At 39.0% G+C, this 20,856-nt stretch overlaps 1 protein-coding gene across 4 annotated transcripts in view; it reads right to left on the reverse strand.

The window, feature by feature from the left end:
* Positions 1 to 20,856, reverse strand: part of drp2 (dystrophin related protein 2) — a 173,368-nt gene that overhangs the window by 41,115 nt on the left and 111,397 nt on the right. For all 4 annotated transcript variants that reach the window (XM_014412664.3, XM_014412662.3, XM_014412663.4 and 1 more), the window contains 4 exons: positions 12,793 to 12,949; positions 4,815 to 4,935; positions 4,138 to 4,249; positions 770 to 926 (listed from right to left, as the gene is read on the reverse strand). In XM_014412664.3, the coding sequence (XP_014268150.1) occupies positions 770 to 926; positions 4,138 to 4,249; positions 4,815 to 4,935; positions 12,793 to 12,949 (547 nt within the window). The remainder of the gene's footprint in view (positions 1 to 769; positions 927 to 4,137; positions 4,250 to 4,814; positions 4,936 to 12,792; positions 12,950 to 20,856) is intronic.

Below are 20,856 nucleotides of genomic sequence, written 5' to 3' on the forward strand. Positions count from 1 at the left end.
TTGGATTTTGAGTGTTGATCAGATGAAACAAAAATGTAACTTTAGGATGTGTGGAATGTAGAGTAGATGCTGCAGATCTACTCTACATTTGAATGCAAAAGTGTCTAGTGTACTTTTATAATTGCATCCTGTGTGCATCCATGTGTCTGTTTTTGTATATGCATGCACCCATGTGTAAGCACAAGGGAGTAAAGGAGTACAGATGACGCCAACTGACAAGCCTGCCCTAAAGACTGAGCTGAACATGTGCTGGCTGTGACAGGAGTCCAAACAGTGACATGATTATTGTGAAGTGCCCTCGCTTCTAATGAATAGCGCCGCACAATTACAGGCAGCGGCAACAGAACCAATGACCTGTCATTTGTTTAACAACATCTATTCAGCTGAGATTTGTAACTCCTGCCACATCGCAGTGTCATTTTGAAGGGCCTTGTCATCATCTGTCAGATTACAGCCTTTCTGGCAGGAATGTGCATGCAGGCAACAAAAAACAATCACTTTAAAGGAACACAGCTTGAAACAGATCACCTGTTTATGCAGGAGGATCGCATAATTGTGGTTTTTAGAATTGAGAAAAAAAAAAAAAAAGCTGGATGTCATTTTTTTGATGTTTGTTTGAGACATGTTGCAATGTGTGCTTTTTCAGAGATAGCCAGAGGCGATAATCTCGAAGGAGACAATTAGTTTACTCTACAGGTAAACCCAATTTAGATTAGTGAGGGAGAGATAAGAGAAAAAAAAGAGCCGAGAGTGTACTGCAGATCGGTACCTTGGTAGCATCTATGTGGTCCTGTAGAGAGTCAATGAAGAGGTCTCCAACAGGCTCCCAGGCATCCCTCACCCCCTCTGCCTGCTCCAAGGCCCCTGCAAGCTCTTCCATTGCAGCCTGGATCTGAAGAAGACGCTCCAAAGTCCTTTCCATATGTCTGGAGGTTTTGTAGAAAATGCAACTTTTTAAAGTTAACTACCCGATCAATTAAAATCTGGAATCAGTGTGAGGAAATAAATCAATCAAAATCCATGGAGCATGCAGTGAAACAACCCATTTATCCAAATTTACAGGCTGTCATTTCAATAAGGCAGTGTATATAAATATATATTTCATTCCACCAGTTCTAAATGGATTTTGTGCAAAAACAAGTTTCGATATAGAGAAAAGTGAGCTCTGAATTTTCACGACTTCAAACCTTGATAAATGTGTTTTCATAATTGTTTCTGTAATGGATTATAGCTGCCACATTTTGTAATCAGGTTATGGTAATTGTATTACATGAAATATATTGCTACATAAACCTGCTGTGGAGGCACACACACACAGTCATGGGAAGAAACAACTCTTGGCTTTAAAACCATAAAACACACACAGGCATTGTTCTCTTGTATGGATGTATGATCTTATTTTTTGATAAAATAAAAAAGTTTTATTATAAATATACACCACAATCTCATTCTTTTAAACAAACACAGTGGCTGTAGCTCAGGAGGTAGAGCAGATCACCTACTGATCAGAAGGTTGGTGGTTTGATCCCTGGCTCCTCCAGTCAAGTATCCTTGGGCAAGATACTAACCCCAACTTGCTCTCCGATGCATCCATCGGAGTATGAATGTGTATGAATGTCGTTAGAAAGCACTAAGTGTAGATAAAGTGCTTGTGAGAATGGGTGTGATTGGGTGAATGAGGCATGTTGTATAGAGCGCTTTGAGTACTCCGTGAGAGTAGAAAAGCGCTATATAAGAATCAATCCATTTACCAATTTAATTGCTCTTTGAACCTTTTCCATTTTCATTTTTTACCTACTTCAACTTAATTTGTAGAGCTCATTTTCTCTTATTGCTAAATTTCTAAACACAGTAATTTTCTAAAACGTTCATCTTTAACAGCTGACAAAGGTTAACCACAAATACAAGACAGATTTAATTTCTTAAACATGATTCAGAAATTCAGAAATGATCTAATTTACCCAATAGCAGAGTAAATTGACACCAAGAATGGGTAGAAATCATCTAAGACGAAAGGAAGAAAAATGTGGAAAAAACCGTCTTGAAAAATTAATTTTTCCTTTTCCATGTTTATATTTCATATTTAAAACTCCATACAATTATATACTCACAGGCCAATTCATTAGTTACCAGCACTGGGTGTAACGTGCTATGTTTAACATCAGAAGACGTTTACAGTACGGTCCTAAAGGAAATGTTCTGCATAGCTTGGTTATAACAAATGGCTATTTGAGTTATTATTGCCTTCCACTCAATTTAAGCCAGTCTGTCCATTCTCTTCTGACCTCTGTAATCAACAAAACAACTTATCTTTTTCTAATGATTCTTTGTAAACACTAGAGATGGTTGTGTGGGAAAATCACAGTAGATCAGCAGTTTCTAAAATACTAAGACCACCAGATCTGGTGCCAGATCACTTAAATCACCTCTCTTCCCCATTTCCTCTGATGCTTAAATTAAATTTCTGAAGGTTATCTTGACCATGTCCAAATACACTCAGTTAAGTGCATTAATAAGCAGTTAAAGAGGCGGTTCAGATGAAGTGTACTAACAATCTTCAACTATCACAATCTCGAATATTTGCTGTATATTACATGTAGATTGTATTTTTGCAGATTGCACAGTATGCCCTGAACAATGTATTGTAATGAATGTTCCATGCTGTTTTTACAGACTATTGTTTTCAGCATCGATTAAATTATTTTTAAAAAAAGAAAGAAAGTAATTGCCTCATGGCTATGATGACAAAAAACAAAAGCCAAGAACACTTGCTAGATATGGTCTGTGGACCCTGATTAAGACTTAGAGTTTATGCCAATTTGCTTGAAAAATAAACTTAACATATCACTCAGTTTTCTGTGGTAATACTTGCACTACATGATATCTACTTCTCTTTTATCTCTTTTGGTTTTGTTTTTTGTTTGTTTTGCTTTGTTTTTTTAATGAAACAATTTTATTATTTGATGTTTGGTGTTCCCAGAAGTGTCGGAGGTTTTGTGAATGTAGTTTGAAAATTGTTTTTTTTTTGATTATTTGAGAAATAGGAAATGGTTTCAACCAATCTGCTTAAGTAATTCTGAGAAACTGTAATATAATTATGACAAATATGCATTTCTTTTTCCTTTTCCCATTAACTCCATTCCATTATCTCTGTCTTTATCTGTCTTGTTCATTATACATAGACTACAGAGTATACTGCACGGACTCACAAAAGCAAAAAGAATAATCACATATGCCACACCTCTTATATTTAATCATAAGCGAGCTTTAGTCACTCTTCATGACTAAAAGAAAAATAAAGTAATGAATAACAAGTTGTCCAATAGTTTCACAGGCACAGAGACCACAGAATTTGTTTTATTTACTGATGTTTTGTCATTACTAGTTTAATTTAAAAACACTAATTACTAAAATTGTATTGGCAAGGCCTGCAGAGGACACAAATACTTATATTCTGAAGAAAGATCTAAAAATAATTTTCCTTGTACTCAACTTGATTAAAAATTATGACAGACAAAGAGTACAGAGTCCCAGTGGTGGAATAAATGAAGGGACGGATAATAACCCAGTAAATCTACAGCGTACTTGAATAGAAGTATATATGAATTATCAGCAAAATGTGCTCTTCATACTAAAAACTGGCCATTGTGAGCAACATTATATTGATTGAATTATGGAATGTGTAAGAAGGCTTTTACTACTGTATCGGGTAAGGATTAAGCCAAAAAAACCCCACAAAAAAACCCCAAAAAAACCACAAAAAAACAGTTCTACTACGCTATCTTGAATTCCTCTAATCTTTCTTTAATCTCTTGGGGGGCTTAATCAATTATTTAAACAGAACTAAGTTCAGAGACTAAATGTATCTTTGGTAAATTTTCTAGCAACTCCTAGATATCTGAAATATGACAAGCTGTCAGATAAATGCAGTAAAGTAAATTTTACCCTGGATTTTGGTGGAAGCAGAAGGTGCCATCCAGTGGGAATACTAAAGCACAAGTATTTCAAATTCGCAATTAAATAATCCTGATAAACTATAGTAAACAATCCGAGTATGGTTTCTTTTCACCAGTTCAGAAACCACCCTTTATCAGAACAAGATATTTTATATATATATTACAAATAAAAGAGTCTGACCTGTGGCGGTCCACACAACGTGCTGTCAGTTTTTCCCACAGGTCACTGGCTACGTTCGCCTGCTTCCACACAGAGCGGCTCACATTCAAGATCCGCCGGCGTGGAGACACCTCTGTGGAAGATGGAAGAGGTTTGATGGGGTCATGCGGAGGTAACAGCATAAAGGTGCAAAAGAAGAAGTAATAAACGGGAGCATACGGAGAAATAACAGGGTGAAGAGAAGAACGGGGGGTTAGAAGTCAGCCAAGAGAAGAGTAATGATTTAAGAAGGATGGCATATCAACTCGATGAATAGAAACAGGGAAAGAGAAAGGCAGGGGGCCGCTCATGTTGGGGAACACAGTAAGGTTGATTGCTAGAGTATTCCCTCAATGAGCAGCCAGAGGTGAGAGCCAAACACTACAAAGAGGATGTAACCGTGGAGAACCAGAGGAGCATGCTGTATTATTGATCTGAGCAGATGGTACTTTAGAGGTGGTGAACTAGAGCTAATTGGTCCTGACCCACACATTTTCCCTAAACTCAGTGTGACACGAGAGGACGGATCACTGCTAATAACTACTAATGGAACGTTTCACCTGCATGGGTCCTACCAAAGGAACTCAACTAAGGGGGGGTGTATGAGTATGACATTTTGGCTGGAGCAGCAGTTGGCACAGCCGATGGAGGGAGCAGACCTTTTCCATCGGTCAGGGTCTCCTCGGGCTCCTGGAAGGGGTGCTGAGCCAGAAATGCCTGGGCAGACTCCAAGACAGAGTAGATAAATGGCCCACGGGACTTGACATCCTCCATGAATGCCTGCAGGGATACAGAGAAGTTGTAATGTCAAACTTTTTCTGGCTTAGTAAAAAGTAGAGATAGATTGGATATTGGTCCAGTGGTGTTAGGCATCAGAGACAATGAGCAGATGCATGGTTCATCTGTTCAGTTCAGGTCTATGTTGTTCTGTGTTTACTTTGCCATGTGACAGTAGCTGCTCTCAGCAGAGCTAGCATCAAGGAAGCAAACAGCAGGCGGTTTAGAGGTGTATCACAGTTTTCTATCTTTGCGAATGGTTTTTACTTAAACTTTAAACTGTGATCAGAGTGAATTGACATGACTCAAAAACATCCAGCGATGACAATGGTTGTTGATTTACTTTCACTTTCATCATGTTCACTCATAGATTTTACCCGAGGAGCTAGAAGATCACTGGTTTAGTGTAACAGTTGTTGGTAAGCTTTTACCACACTTACAGTAATACTGTATACTGTGTTGTTGTCAGTGCCATTAATTATTATTTCACTAGTGTGAGGAGGAAAAGGGAGAATCTACTGTGGCTGTAAATGACAGCAGTTTGTACCCTAATGTCTCTCACTTTGATCTGAAATACAACCAGTGTAGTCAGTCTAGTTGCTCCTTCAGCTCCTGGTACTTCTCTATTTTCTCGTGCTCCTTCTTTCTCATGTTGCTGTCAGCTACAATTGCGTCTCTTACAACTGCAGTCTTCTTCTCATTGTCAACCACTTCTATGTCTGGTTCACTGGCCAACAGCTGCTTGTCTGTCTGGACCTTGAAGTCCCACAGGACCTTCGCCCTGTTGTACGCAATCACTTTCATGGTCTCCCATTGGGAATTGGGGACTTCTAAAACACATGCACCACAAATGTTCCTGTACACTATCTCAGTCACTTGGTTGTGCCTTCCAGTGTGTGGAAAAAGTAACATAGAAAACTAGTCGAGGTACACAGCACTATCCTTAAGTAACTATAATCTATTAGTAATACCAGACCGAGGACTGAGTCAAACAACTTTTATATGCCATAAAAATCATCCAAACCACAAAATAGAAAGAAGTTTACATAGTAATAATCACCAGCTGACAAGTCTACCCAAGCCTAATATCAAAATATCAGCAAAACCGACTCTATTTATTTATTTTAAATCAAATTCATTTGGATTTACTTAAGATACTCAATAACAGGGTAACTATGAGCAAAGTTATTTAAACATATCTGAAATCTGGATGCTAGAGATAAGACTTTATGAAAGTTTCTCTCTGTGAAATCACCAGTGGAACAAGTAAAAATGTAGCAAGAAACCCTCTGAGTATACTGGTTAGAGCAAGGGTGTGTTTGACGTCTATGAATTTTTCACTTGGTGAGAATAAATATTTTATTTTTTCCTTCAGAGATTGCATAACCTTCCTTATAGATTACAACATGCCACACAGATTGTTTAGCTAACCTATTTAAGAAACACTAAATGGCGTACATAAAATTAACTTGCTCAAATGCATGGGTTACTTAACACAATCACTAAACACACATAAACACACATACACACACACACACGTTCCAGTGAAGTTACACGGCTCTCTGCTTGTGATGAGAGCCCAGGGCGCATAGGACTCTACTGGGTGCACTGGTCATCTGCCCTTCAAGCACAGAAGAGCCAATTAGCTCAAGAGCTCAGCTCCACTGGGTCACATTCAACAGTACTCACTATGCAAATTACAGACAAGGAGTCCAGTGTGTAAGAAAGCGCAAACACATATACACACCTTCACTATTACTGAGGAGATAGCCAGAGCCTTCCTGGGGCCTCAAAGAAAGCCAACGTGTCAACCTTCTCCATTCTTCTGCACTAATCTTTGTTCTGTTTAAAACATAGCGCAGGTGTGAGAATTAATGCCAGGGATATTTCCTCTCTTCAGAGTAATTTATTTAGGTGAAGCCAATGTTCTCAATCCTCTTACGGTATAAAGAGATTACATTTTCAGCTAAAAATCTACATTACTAGCTGGAATTAGCAGTGCTGTGAGCCACTGCAGGGACAGTGTTTCAGTGTCTATGAAAATCCCCAGGACCAGAGCCCGGCAGGCCTGATAACAGGCAGCGAGTAGAGTGAAACAGAGAGCCCCAAATGAAACACCAGCAAACACCGGCCGCCACCATGCAAACATGCAAAAGTGTGGCACGACGGGGAGCTGCAGCAAGAGATAAGATTCCCAGTGCAACAGTCTTGAAGAAAACCTGCTTTCTGTCTTTTTCCTCTTCCTCTCTCACACTCTTTCTCCAAGCGCAAATTCCCTCCTTAACCTTTCATTCTCGCCTCGCCTCCTTCCTTTCCTTTACCCACTTTTCATCCTCTCTAGCTCTCTATTCTTTCCGTCGTCTCTTTAGCTGCTTTGCTGCCCAAAGAGGAGCTGAGCCATGGATTCCCTGAGCCAGCTGTCATGTTAAAACTTTAATTCCAGCTAAATTTCACACTCAGAGGCTTCATCTTTGGTTGAAGGAACATTAAGAGCGAAGCCTTCAGATCAGATTAAGATACATAATGCATGGCGGAGAAAAAGTCAGGGGGAGGAAATAACTTCATTGACTTGGTCTAAACATTTTGACTCCCTTTACTCATCCCGGATGCTCCTTTTCTATGTGCTTCTGACAACACAGAAGTAGATGAATTTTCATTTCATTTTCCTTTTGCAGCTGCTGCAGACACACAAAATCCTTTCCAATGCCAAATTGCTCAGTCGTTCCAACACCGAAGCACGCACAGCCATACACTATTTCCCCCAATACGTATCTTACCCCTCTGTCACTGCCCCAAATATACACACAGCAAATATGCTCCCAAGCCAGGGCTCATGCAGATGTAGAGACACACATACACAAGTGTAATACAGTGAGAACTCCACTCACACACAACAACATCAGAATAAATCCACTTAAGATCAATAATTCACATTTCTTAAAACGCTTTAATTCTCTATAGAAAACCGAAATGCAATTTCCCTCTCTGCTTTGTCGGAAAAGTTTTAGAACGACCAGACGCTCGGGAAGCGGAGGCATCACAGATTATAAAGGCATGCTGTGCTGAAAATGGGACATTCGAGGAGAGAGGAGAGGAGCAGAAAGGAGAGGAGAGGAAAGGAAAAATTGTACATTACATCCTAGTAAGGATATACTAAAAATAGATTATAGTAAATGTTGTATTTTACAATGTTGTAATATATTGTAATTGTAATGTATGTCTTATAAGAGATGGATCTCCCATGTCTCATGATTTATTCATGAGACATGAACCCAACATGACCCTTTTAGCTTTTTCTGATGTAACACAATTATAAGAATTAATTATAAATCACATAAACATGCAATTTGTTCGAGAAAATGCAAAAGCTTTATTTTCCTTATGGGTATAAACCCCCATGTAAGTGGTAATTAAAGAAAGAGAAAAAAATACAGTTGGGGTTATAAAAACCTGTCGAGGGGTAGGAGAAAATACACATAAGAGTGACTAAGAAAAGGGACAGGGAGAAAAGAGAATGAAGAGAAACCCGGGGGAGAGCATAGCACAGATAAATGTGGAGTTTAAAGGTGTCTTTTGTTTTGTTTTTTATTGTTATTGCCGGCCTGCTAATTGGGAGTCTGATTTCACAGTGTACCAGTTGAGATGGGAGTTGAAGTGGTGTGAAGCAGGAGCCACAAACCTATGTCAAGTGGCCTTTCAGACGCACTGCACAAACTGGCAGCATGGAAAATTGGAAAAAGGGTGGAATGGGAAACTATGCTGTAGTTACAGAACCAATTACAAGTTTGTGCGAGCGGAGGCTACTGTAGGTGTCTGCGTGTATGTGTGCATGTGGCTACATCACTACCACTTCACAAGATATATCACTGCCGAGTAAGGGCTAAGGCGATTTAGTGGGAAATGAAAAAAAATATCCAGGAGATCATAGTTGATGTTTTTCCAAATACTTGCTATCACAAAGAAATCCGAAGAGAGTAAAAATGAATGGTTTTATACCCTCCACACACACTCCTTAAAGTATATTATAAAGCCTTGAATATTTGATTGCATTATTTGACTTAAATAATAATCAAAATCATTTTGTTCTAATGGATGACACACACACACACACACACACACACACACACAGGGAGGGAGAAAGAAAGAAAGGGAGAGCTGCCTGCTAGGCAGTTCCTGTCTGTACCAACTTTATGAGTTTCCACTAACACACTGCACACAGGGCTATAAGACATGTCAAGTTAAAAAGATTTCAGTTGAAAGATTTCCCTCCCTTAAAGACATCCTGGGATTTCTATGGTTGTGCCACCAGTGGGTATCATTAACACACAGGAAATCCATTTTTTCTTTTGATCTTGTCAATAAAAATTCACTGACAAAATATTGAAACTTGCACTCATTATGCTGGCTTGTTAAATCGAACAAGTCTGATGTAATAGAGCTTGGAAACTGGATGCATGTATGGTAAGTATGGCAACAATGTAGTCTAAACACAGAAATTCAACTTATTATACTTGATTTGTTTGTAAAAGTCCAAATCAGCTGTTAAGATATTATGGTGAAGTACCTTTTTATGCTAACACCATCAAACATGAAATGCATACGCACTCAAAGACATACCACATATGTGTTATGTTAACTGATGATTTTCAGTTGTTGCAGGTGTGATAACGTGCAGCAACTTCACCTTTTAATAATCTCTGTTTTAGATCAGTGATGTTGTGATGGCTTGTCCTGCAAATACCCTGCCTCTCACCCAAAGTCAAGTGGGTCCATCACCCTCTGCAACCCTGAGCTGAAAGAGATTTAATGCATGTGAAATTTCTCTTCCTTTTGATGTATTTTCTAAATAATATATTTAATCACCACTTATATGTTGGAAGGTTGTCTTTGATCAGCATCACAGTTAAAACTTTGTTGGTTAAGAGAAATGCACTTAGTGGTAAATCTAATGCACTATAATTACAGACCCAGCTTTCCAATTATAGGTAATTAAGTAACATAAATGACAGCGTGACAACCTGACAGAAACATAAATGTAGATGTATGATGCTGTGTTTTAAATAACTGCATATACATCTAAGAGCGATAACCTTAAGAGTCAGAGTACATGTTTTGTGCAGGGTGAGGCAAGGACATACACTGGCCAGAAATATTGCTGCACGTGTTAACTGTTGCTGTGTGAAACAGACACACACAGGGCAGTGAGCGCCAGCAAGTTTATGGAAAACTGAGAAAGTCACCGGATGACTGCTCATTAAAGTCACACACAAATTTCGGCAGATTTACCTCACTACTGCGGGAAAATCTAATGATAGCACAAATTTCTTGGAAGTAATTGAATTCTCAATGTATGAATCAGACTTCCTATTCTGAATGCTGTTATCAGATCTGAACACTGATTGATTAAAACAGCAGTTCTCCTAGTTTTGCTGCAAAGTTCTATGGTGGACTAACTTTGACAACATCTCATCATAACCTAACCTATAAGTTATAGGTTAGGTTATGACGAGATGTGATGAGATGTTATAGGCTATAACCAACCTAACTTCTTCCTTGAAAAAGACCACTAAGTGGGTGTGCAGGGCCTTAAAAGAGAAATGGAGTAGCCAATTAGATTAAAGCACCTCATTCCCATGTGTCTTTAGATGGTGATGAAGATGGGTAAGAGGCCTGAGAAGAAATGGCTAATGAGATCTCAGCCACAGTTCTTTGGAAGTGGTCCTTTTTTCACTCCTCTATAAGAATAGACTCTTTTAAAGGGAGCGATCATTGTACATTGCTCGATAACTTCCTATATCATTTTTAATTTCCCTTCTGAGGAGGAAATAGTATATATATATATATATATATATATATATATATATATATGTATATGTGTGTATATATATATATATATATATATATATATATATATATATATATACATATATATATATACACACACACATATACATATATGAACAAAAGTAGCTGGACAGATACTGTACATGACCTGGGAAGATGTAAAGCTATACACGACAAATTAAGCTTATATAATCATACTGCACTCTAATTAGCTTAACTCCTGTCACAAGAGCTCCTGAGTCCTGCAGAATCAGTTTTCAGCCAATAGCCAAAGTTAAATTATGAGCATCTTTACATTCAGTACAAGTATGAAAACATTCACTGGTCTAAACTGACTTGTTCAATTGATCACTTATAATTCTGTTAGCTCCTGGGTTTTTTGGCCCTCTTTCCACACAAGACCTTGAAAGATTTACAGGCCAGTTCAAATCACTGAACCGTGAGAGAATTATCTGAGAGGACGACATGTTGTCAATGTTCCCTAAAGCCTTAAACTTTGTTACTGACAAAAAGAAAACTTAAATTAGCTACCAATTCCATCAGCTTTAAACTGGTAATGCTTGTTTGTTGCTTGTATTCAACAAACACATCACCATTAAGTGGTACACATAACCCACAAAGAATGAGGCCTAATCCTTAGGTGGCTCAGTGTTAATGAATCTGTTTATTTGCCCAAAAGTCTCTAAAATCTTTTAAAATCATGGTTTTAAAGTGCAGCGCTTTGTCCTGCTACAATTAATCCCCTGAATCCCAGCCGTGGATGTAATTTGTGATCTGGAATTGTGAACATGACTTAAAGATGGACAAACACACAAGTCACAAAACCTCTAAATAGCTTGAGCTCTATTGTTCAATCTATGTAATTAATTAACCATCTCAGTTTGATTTTTAAGCAACAACATCAAAATTGTAAAGGTTCCAGCTTTAAAAATATTATAATTAGGTACTTTTACTTGTTTCACATACATATGTGTGGATGTCAGGAATCATATCATATCATTTGTGTGTTACAAAAACATAGTAGTTGCGGCTGTGGTTCAGTCAAGTTGAAAAAGAGCAGGCTCATTCCTTAGATTAACCTGGTTAGTTGGAGCAGTTTGTTTAAGCTGTTCCTGAGTGAACCAAAAAAAAGTGAGCTGGTATAGCTTGCATTTGATTGGAGGGTTTCAAAGTTTGAATTTCTTTCATTATTATTTCACTTAGTTAGTAAACCCGTTTCTTTGTGTATTCGCCAGCTGTCTTTTGGAGATCCGAGCATCCTGCAGTGTACTCCATCAATGCCTCCATCAATAGTATCAACGACAGCTAAACTTGGAGAAAGTTTCAGTTATCTAGTATTGATTCAAACTGGACAATAGATGCCGGTTTGATCGATATCTCGGATATCTGCAAAAGCTGGCAGAATAGAGACTTGTTATCTGCAAACTCCAAGCATGCTTATCCTTGTGCTTTTATTACTGCTCTGCTGAAGATTCAAATCCAGAATATTCCCCTGATTCAAATCTGGACTATTTTAGCTTTTATCAAGTAAAAGAAAAAAGTGCAGACACTGCCTCAAAAACCACACATCACACAGGTAAATGGGCTGCATTTATTTAGGCGTTTTCTAAACTTTATACTGATCAAAGTGATTTATCCATACTGACACAACAGGGGCATTTGGGGGGTTTAGTGTTCTACATGAGGCAACATCAGCATGGAGACTTTTTGGTTAATGAACTATCAGCACATGACCTCGAGCATGCTCACAGTATAATTTCATATTGTCTAATATGGACATAGATATATGGCTTTTAAAATTGAGAAGAAAATCCTTTAATATAGCAAGAATCTTATCCCCTCTATCACATATAATCAAAGAATGCATTTATGCATTTTAGTTTCTGTTGTATTTTATATACATATATGGTTTTCTTTGGCTAATTTTTCAGTATGAATAAGCTGTGTATCTAATTTTCCTTTTGAGAATAACCACATCTTGTAAACTGGGTACTGAAAAGGAATTATCCACGTTACCTGGTGGAACTCCCTCTGGTGCTGGACAGCTCCCACATCACCTCCTATGGGCAGCTGCTCCGACAGCTCCTCGTCCTTGGCCGTCAGCCATTCTATGATCTCCTGCAGGGAGAGCTGCAGCTTCCCGCTGTTGTCGGAGAAAGCCTCTAGCCGCACCCTGCCAGCACACACAGCAACACATTGCTTTAGCAAACAGTAGGATTTTCCAACTCACCAAATAAATGCTGCAGATGACAGTTGGTCACTGCAGCCTATTTTGCACAATAGCAACATGTTTACATGTTTTCTTAGATAACTTCTAAACCACTCATTAGCAGTGTCACTTGAATTTGCAGTTCAGTAATGACTCTTAATATCACCTGCATGCCATGTTATTTTTCCAGTAGTCACCCAGGTATTTTTCCATTTGAAGTCCAACCTTAAGAGTCTAAAGGTAAGTAGCACACTGTCCAAGGTGAAATGAAAATATATTTCATGAGAAATTTGCTTTTTCAAGGATAAAGAAAATTGTAGCTTTTTTGCAGCAGTGATATGAATTAATCCTTAAAAGGTTTTCAAACAGTTCCCACAGATGGCCCAATTTATGCTGATTATTTTGTTGTTCCCACCAGATGGAATACATTATCAGGACAATACTGCAGGAAGTACTTTTTATAGCTACGAGAATGGTGAGCAAAGGGCAAGTAATAAAGGAAGACAGACTGGTTGGTCAGGTGTACATCCTACAGCAAGATAACAACCCACTAACATTTGAATAAAAGAACTAAGTGGTAGGTCTTAAATGGCACTCATTCTGGTTTGGTGTGAAGCGGAGAGGTTAAAAAAGGTCAAAGAATGTTCCCACAAATGTGTTGCTCTATGTTTAATTTTTATTCGAGAACGAGAGTCAAAACTGTGTTTAGATGATGAATAAGTCAAAAACTTACTTAATTCTAAAACAAGCTCAGACAACATACCTTTAAACAATCTTGAATTATTCATAATCTAAAGATTTAACACGGGCATCTTTTGTTAACAGCTTGGGTTTATCAATTCTGAAGTAAGCTTCAGATGGTAATGTTTGGTTATCTAAGCTAGAGAGAGGTAGCATGTGATAATTTAAAAGACAACTTATACACAGAGGTAGCAACAATATGCCAAGGTGTGAAGCATCTTGCCTGCAAAAGGCCAGGAGGAAAGACTGCCACCAGGAAAACATGGACATAAAAATGCAGAGTTAAAATACTTTAGCACCTTTTAAGTGTTTATCAGCAAGAAAGAGAAAGAGACTTTAAACATATTGGTAGACACATATGATCGAGTATAGAGTAGCACTATATGTAACACTGTACTTCCAACGTGAACACACAAAAAATCTGTATAAATGAATGCCTTAATTTCAAGTACAATGACAGCATTACTGGATCCATGGACAGGGTGATGGTGAAATGACAGTACAATGCTACATTTTCTTTATTATATTTGCTAAATATAAATACTTTTGTTCTTTTTTTGCAGTCTTTTAATAAGATAAGATAAGATAGAACTTTATTAATCCCTCGGGTGGGTTCCTCTGGGAAATTCGACTTCCAAAAAAAGCACAGCAACGACCGAAGTTACAGTTACAGAACTGTTATATATATATATACACACACACACACACACACACACACACACACACACACACACACACACACACACACACACATATATAAATACAGAGACAAATATAAATAAAATATACAAAGGGGATAAATAGAATAAATAGGAATAAAAAATAAAAATACAAGTGAATTGCACATTTCAAGTATTGAGTTTATTGCACTGTTGACTATTTACAAAAAGTATTGCACAAGGTATTGTACAGTGAGGTGCAGAGGCACTGCAGCTTAGTTGTTCCCCCCTCCTTTGTCCTCCTGTTTCCCCTCCCTCTCCCCTCCAGAGAGGAGTTAAACAGTCTGATGGCGTGTGGGACAAAGGAGTTTTTAAGTCTGTTAGTTCTTGTCTTGGGGAGAAGCAACCTGTCACTGAACAGACTCTTCTGATTGTTTATGGCCGTGTGCAGAGGATGCCCAGCATTGTCCATAATGTCCATCAGTTTCTTTAATGTCCTTTTCTCTGCCACTGTCACCAGAGTGTCCAGCTTCATGCCGACCACAGAGCTAGCCCTCCTGATCAGTTTCTCCAGCCTGGATGAGTCCCTCTTTGCTGTGCTGCTCCCCCAGCACACCACAGCATAGAAAAGTACTCCAGCAACCACCGACTGGTAAAACATCCTCAGGAGCTTCCTGCAGATGTTAAAAGACCTCAGCCTCCTGAGGAAGTACAGTCGGCTTTGGGCTTTTTTATACAGGTGCTCTGTGTTGCATGACCAGTCCAGTTTATTGTCCACCCACAGCCCGAGGTACTTATTTTCCAGGCTGAAGTGAACTAGGTTCACATGACAGAAGGAAGTTATCTGTTCGCCACCTGCCAGCAGCATAAGAGATATCTGAGGGAAGTACTGCTTTTGTAGCACAGTTGGCGCCGGCAGTGTGGGGGCAATGTGAAAGCTTCCTCGTGTTTCAATTACACACCAGAAGCCAGCACTCAAATATCATTATTCCTGCACATCACAATTTGCCAGCACTGTCACATCAAAGATGATGAGTGGGAGCGAAAGCAAGAGTGAAAAAGACGTGTTACTGCTCACATCTGTAAATGAGAGAGGACTTTGCAAAAACCTAACTTGATTCAGATGACAATTTATGTGAAATCAAAGCAAAATCTTTAAGATTTTAGCTGCAATTAAATAGAAAACCACCAGAGATGAACTTCTGCAAGACACAAAGTTAGTTAATTACATGCTGCTAAATGGAGTTTAAGCAAATACTTATCTATAATCTTTCAACCTGAACCAACAGCATGCCACCATCGCCGATTCCATATTACTGACTGAAAAAAGGACTGTAAGGCAATATTATCCAAATTGAATTCAGCATAGATGGGCTCTGACACATAAGGGATTAGGTGTCAGGTCAGCGATGGCAGTTTCAGAAATCGCATGTGGGGAAAGCTTCGAGACTTTAAGGAGAAAAAGACAGAAAGGTGAAATCAAGCTTGTAAGTGCACGTTTCAGAACTGATAGGCCTCTTTGTTCAACCCTGTGTCAGAAAACCTGTGTGAACCAGACCATGATGTCCCCTAGCCTCTTGTTGCCCCTCCAGCTGTACTCGCTGTGGTAATTGAATCAGAGAGGAGCTGTTTTTCCATGGCCCCTGCAGAAGAGGCTGTCAGTCCATAACAGGCGTGAGGACACACACACAACCATACCAAAAATACACACATACAATCACTCAGCATGAATGGAATGAGTTTTCTGTTTCAAGTAAGAGCAAACCAGGGCCTCGGATATATCTAAGTAAGGTCATCCATCAAAAGATGACCCTGACACTTTTGCAGAGAAGCTTCAAAATGCTTCGAACTATGCAGCAGACATTCACACAAGCAATCAGAACAGGCACGAAGAAACACGCACATACACAGCTCAGAGCGCATTCGCTGATCACTGCTTTCCATTACACACACCGAGGGTGAAACAAATAGAGCGCTCTGCTGGAATGTAATCGCTGTCACATGGTGAGGGCTGCCAAGAACAACTCCTGCCCTGCTAAGCTACAGGGAGCCCAGGCTTAAGGTTTGCCAGTATGTGAGGCTGACTGAAGTTATTTTATCTCAACTGGAAACATCATGATATTCATTTAGGTTTTTTTATGGGTCAGCCTCTGCTGCACTGGATAAGGAGATGCCAGGGATTTTGCCTGTATGTGTCCAAAAAGAGGGAAGAAAGGACCAAAAGAGGAAAAGGTTTGGTGGGTGAGCTCTTCTTACTTTATCCAAACTTATTCAGTCTAGGTTTTGATAGACGATATGGCATCTTTGTGGTGATATGCGGTGTTTAGTATTTGCTCATTTGTTTTCTTTTGTTTGTAATTTGTCTGACCATTGTATGTGGGGAAAGCTTTTGTTGAGATGTCTACTCCTGGGAAGATTGCGGCATTCAATCAACACACACCTGAATGGCTGAGACCAGCAAACTGCCTAAAACGTCTGCTTTTGCAGAAGTGGTCACATTTTTTCCCTTAGTAGCATCTGGCTGCCAGTAGTAGTACCCTCTAAATTCCTAAGGAAGCAGTAGGCGTGCACCTAGTTTCCTACAGGATTGCGCAGAGAAAACTTTTTTTCACATTGAAGAACAAAGGGAGAAAATTAACCAAAAACAAAAACATTCTGTGGGTCTGTTCGTGTTTGTGCTGTGCATAGGCCTGTATCTATGCCTGTCTCAAGCTGCTCAAAAATAGCCAACAGGCTTGATGGCAATGCCAGAAATAATCGATACAAATGGGCTAATGGCAATGCTTGAGTGCATGGCAGACTGCTTCCTGTGTCTGCCCTTGACACGGCACACGCTCAACGTACAGAGTCATCTGCTGGCATCACAAACAACAGTCTAATGATTGAAAGGCAGCCAGTTGCACGAGCACACACGATGAGATACTCTGGTCTGAATTGAGACTGGTACTCAAAATACCAGATATTGTCATAGTGAAGAATGCAGACCTTTTCATTTCCTGGATTAGCGTCATGCGATGGATTCATAAGAGATAAAATATGCCACCCAACATTAGAGAGACTGATCTTTGTTGTGAATATGAATAAACAGATTCTTGCTACAGCAGCTGAGGTAACAATCAACATCCCCGTGTCCTTGAAAACGACACTGCATCATTATCAGCTCATCGCTGTGGTGGCTCTGGAGAAGAATGCCAATCACAATGTTCTGGGTGTAAATATAAGATTGCATTGCTCCTTGGTTAACCTTTCAGTGTAAGTCAGTGTTCTACCAGGTGAAATAATGTGTTACATGAAAATTAATGGTGTGTGTGAATATTTATTGAGATTTAGCATCGAAAGTAAATAATATGGTCAAACAAAACTCCAATTCCCTAATCGGTGAGAAAGATTACAGAGAGAAACATAGTGCTTGGTTTGATGATTAATTCATGCATAGGAGGATATGCTCAGTGTTTCTCCTGATTTAGAAGAGAGTAGCGTGCTAGCGTGTTGCCTCGGGGCCCAGAGAAGCTTTGAGCGCAGCCCCCTCATCTCATTCTTTCTCAATTGCAAAGACATTGCAAGAGAGCTGCCAATGGGATGAGCCCTGTTGATACAACCACTGCATTTTGTTCAATTATGTATAAAGAATTATTTTTTTTTCCCCAAATCTCCTTTTGGTTTTGAATTCTGCTTTATACTCAATTTGATTGTTTTTACCTTCATACAATAAAGGATTAACCTTCTTTTTGTTTTCAACCCACTCTGTCATAATTAAATGTTGCAGATAATCAGCACATTAGAAAGCTTTCCACCAACGAACCAAGTCGTCCTTTGGGTACTTTCAGTTTGCTGCCAAAAAAAGTGAGTCTTTGAATGTTTCAAATGGTAAATGGCCTGTATTTGTATGATAAGATAAGATAACTCTTTATTGTCATTGCACAGTCATACATAGTACAGTAGTACAATTAAATTGGAAAACTGTCCTACGTCGGCACTACATATAACACAACACGACACGATATGACACATCACAACACAACGTATAGCGCTTTTCTAGTCCCTAAGGACCCCAAAGCGCTGGTGCCTCACACACTGGTGATGGCAGCTACATTGTAGCCACAGCGACCCTGGGGCGCACTGACAGAGGCAAGGCTGCCGGACACTGGCGCCACCGGGCCCTCTGACCACCACCAGTAGGCAACGGGTGAAGTGTCTTGCCCAAGGACACAACGACCGAGACTGTCCAAGCCGGGGCTCGAACTGGCAACCTTCCGATTACAAGGCAAACTCCCAACTCTTAAGCCACTCCCATATATCTAACTACACAAAACCTTTGGCTGGTAAGTGGCTCAATCTGTCACATTAGCAAAATATAAATTTATGACCTGATCAAGAAAAATGAGAAGGATCACTAAAATGACCAATCAGAACTTATGGTTTGTCTTTTTTTTTTGCTTGTTTGTTTTTCCAATCTTCATGTCTTTGTGGAATGAAAAGCCAAAACACAACTATAAGAAATTAATGAAAAATTAAATGTTCAGATAAAAGACATTGCAACATTTGGATAAGTAATTCAAGAAGCAGCAATAAATGGCTGGGGCTCTTTCATATCATTAGTACAAAAATGGATTTGAACAGAACTCTAATGGTCTATTGCTAACATTTAAAATTAATTTTCCTCCTGTTGGAGCAGAAACTACTTTCTTGCTGTTCAACTACTTTTTGCCTCCAATTGCAGTCTCTAATTGTCTTTCCTCAGAAAAGTGCACATATTTTAAAAATAGTAGGCTATGTTTTTAGACTAAATCTTGTAGCATGTTTTGTTGCCGACATTTGCAATAAAATGCAACCTGTCTCAAATAAGTAAATGTACAGTGAGCATAGTTATGCCAGTGTGGGGTTTTTTAACATGTCATATTGTCTTTTTTTTTATATATATATCCTGGCAGAGCCAAAATTGTTAGCCCCTCCTGATGCTAATAGTCAATTCTATATTCTTTTTGCTAACAGTTATCTGCTGACTGCTGGAGGTTTTCTTTTAAAATCTTCACATAAGCTTCTTTCTTCATCCTTTGCACTTTAATGAGATTCCCAGTTCTAGTTGCACTGAAGCATCCCACAGCATAATACTCCCACCGCCATGTTTCACTGTTGAGACAGTCTTCTTTGGGTTATGTGCCTCTCCCTTCTTGCTTCAACCATAAGCAGCATCTCTGTGGCCAAAGAGCTTTAGTTTAGTCTCATCTGACTACAGAACTCACTTCCAGTATCCATAATCTTTCTCCATTGTCTGTTCTGCAAAAGTTTTTCTTGGTCTGTAACCTCACTATATATTACTGTGCACGATTCTAGTGATTGTCTTCTTTGAGACCACAGTTCCCAACTTGGCTAAGGCATCCATGAGTGTCTTGGCAGTTGTTCTGGGGTCTTTGGACACATCTCTCACTGGTTTTCACTCCAGAGTCTTTGAAATCTTTTGCTTTCTTTCTCTGCCAGGCTTCTATGTTCTGTACTTTGTGACACTCTAAGAATTTCTTGATGACGTTTTCACTCCAGTTCTTGACACTTATAAATGCTGTGATAACTTTGTATATTCATCTCCTGCTTTGTGAGCATCAGCATTCATTTTCCTCAAGCCTAAACTGATGTATTTTCATATGAGGCCTGGTTCCGTGGGTTTGCAGTTTGTTTTTGGAAAGCAGCTATTATCCTCCACCTGTTGAGGTGGAGCTAGAGGTTGTCTCTCCTCTTGGGATCTCCTGCAAATCATCAGATGCAATTAACTGCCGTTAGTCTCATGTGCACTTACATGAGGACGCTGCTTATTTCCTGCTGCCTTGGATCACAATTCACTGTTTTCCAGAAGTGCTCCTAGATCACCTGCCTGCCCACGGTCAGCCTCTTCTTGGACCAAGGGTTCTTCTGGATCCTGCACTTGAGTCCTAAAAACCATAGCTTACTAAATCTGACAATTTTATTTTCAGCACAATGTTTTTTCAAGTGATGGCTCAAATCCTTGAAGTTTTTAGACTGTGCATAAATTGGAAGATAACCCTAAGTTTTATCTTGATTTTACTAGCTTTAAACTAAATGAAGTTAAAGTATACTTTTGGAGAGCAGTGGTTTCTGCTGAATAGGGGGTGAATAATATTAACGCTGTTAATTTTTGTTTTTTCTGGAAAAACAATGTTATTCTATGAAAATACAATGTACAATTTGTGCTTTTTTAAAAAAAAACAACAACAATTTTTGCATGTTTACAAATTATTTGTTGAAAACCTCTGTCACGGCTGAGCAGCTGATATATTTGCAGTGTGGACCCAAAAAGCAGACAAGGGAGAGATGGCAGTGAAGTTTAAACAAAAAGGGAGCCATTTATTTGGCTGTAAAAACATGAAAACAAAAGAAAAGCAAGGCAAACAGGAGCAAGAACTAAAACCTAAACTGGAAATAACTATGAACAACTATGACAGGAGAAACATGAACACG

This window comes from Maylandia zebra, linkage group LG2, assembly GCF_041146795.1.
Source record: "Maylandia zebra isolate NMK-2024a linkage group LG2, Mzebra_GT3a, whole genome shotgun sequence".
NCBI lineage: Eukaryota > Metazoa > Chordata > Actinopteri > Cichliformes > Cichlidae > Maylandia > Maylandia zebra.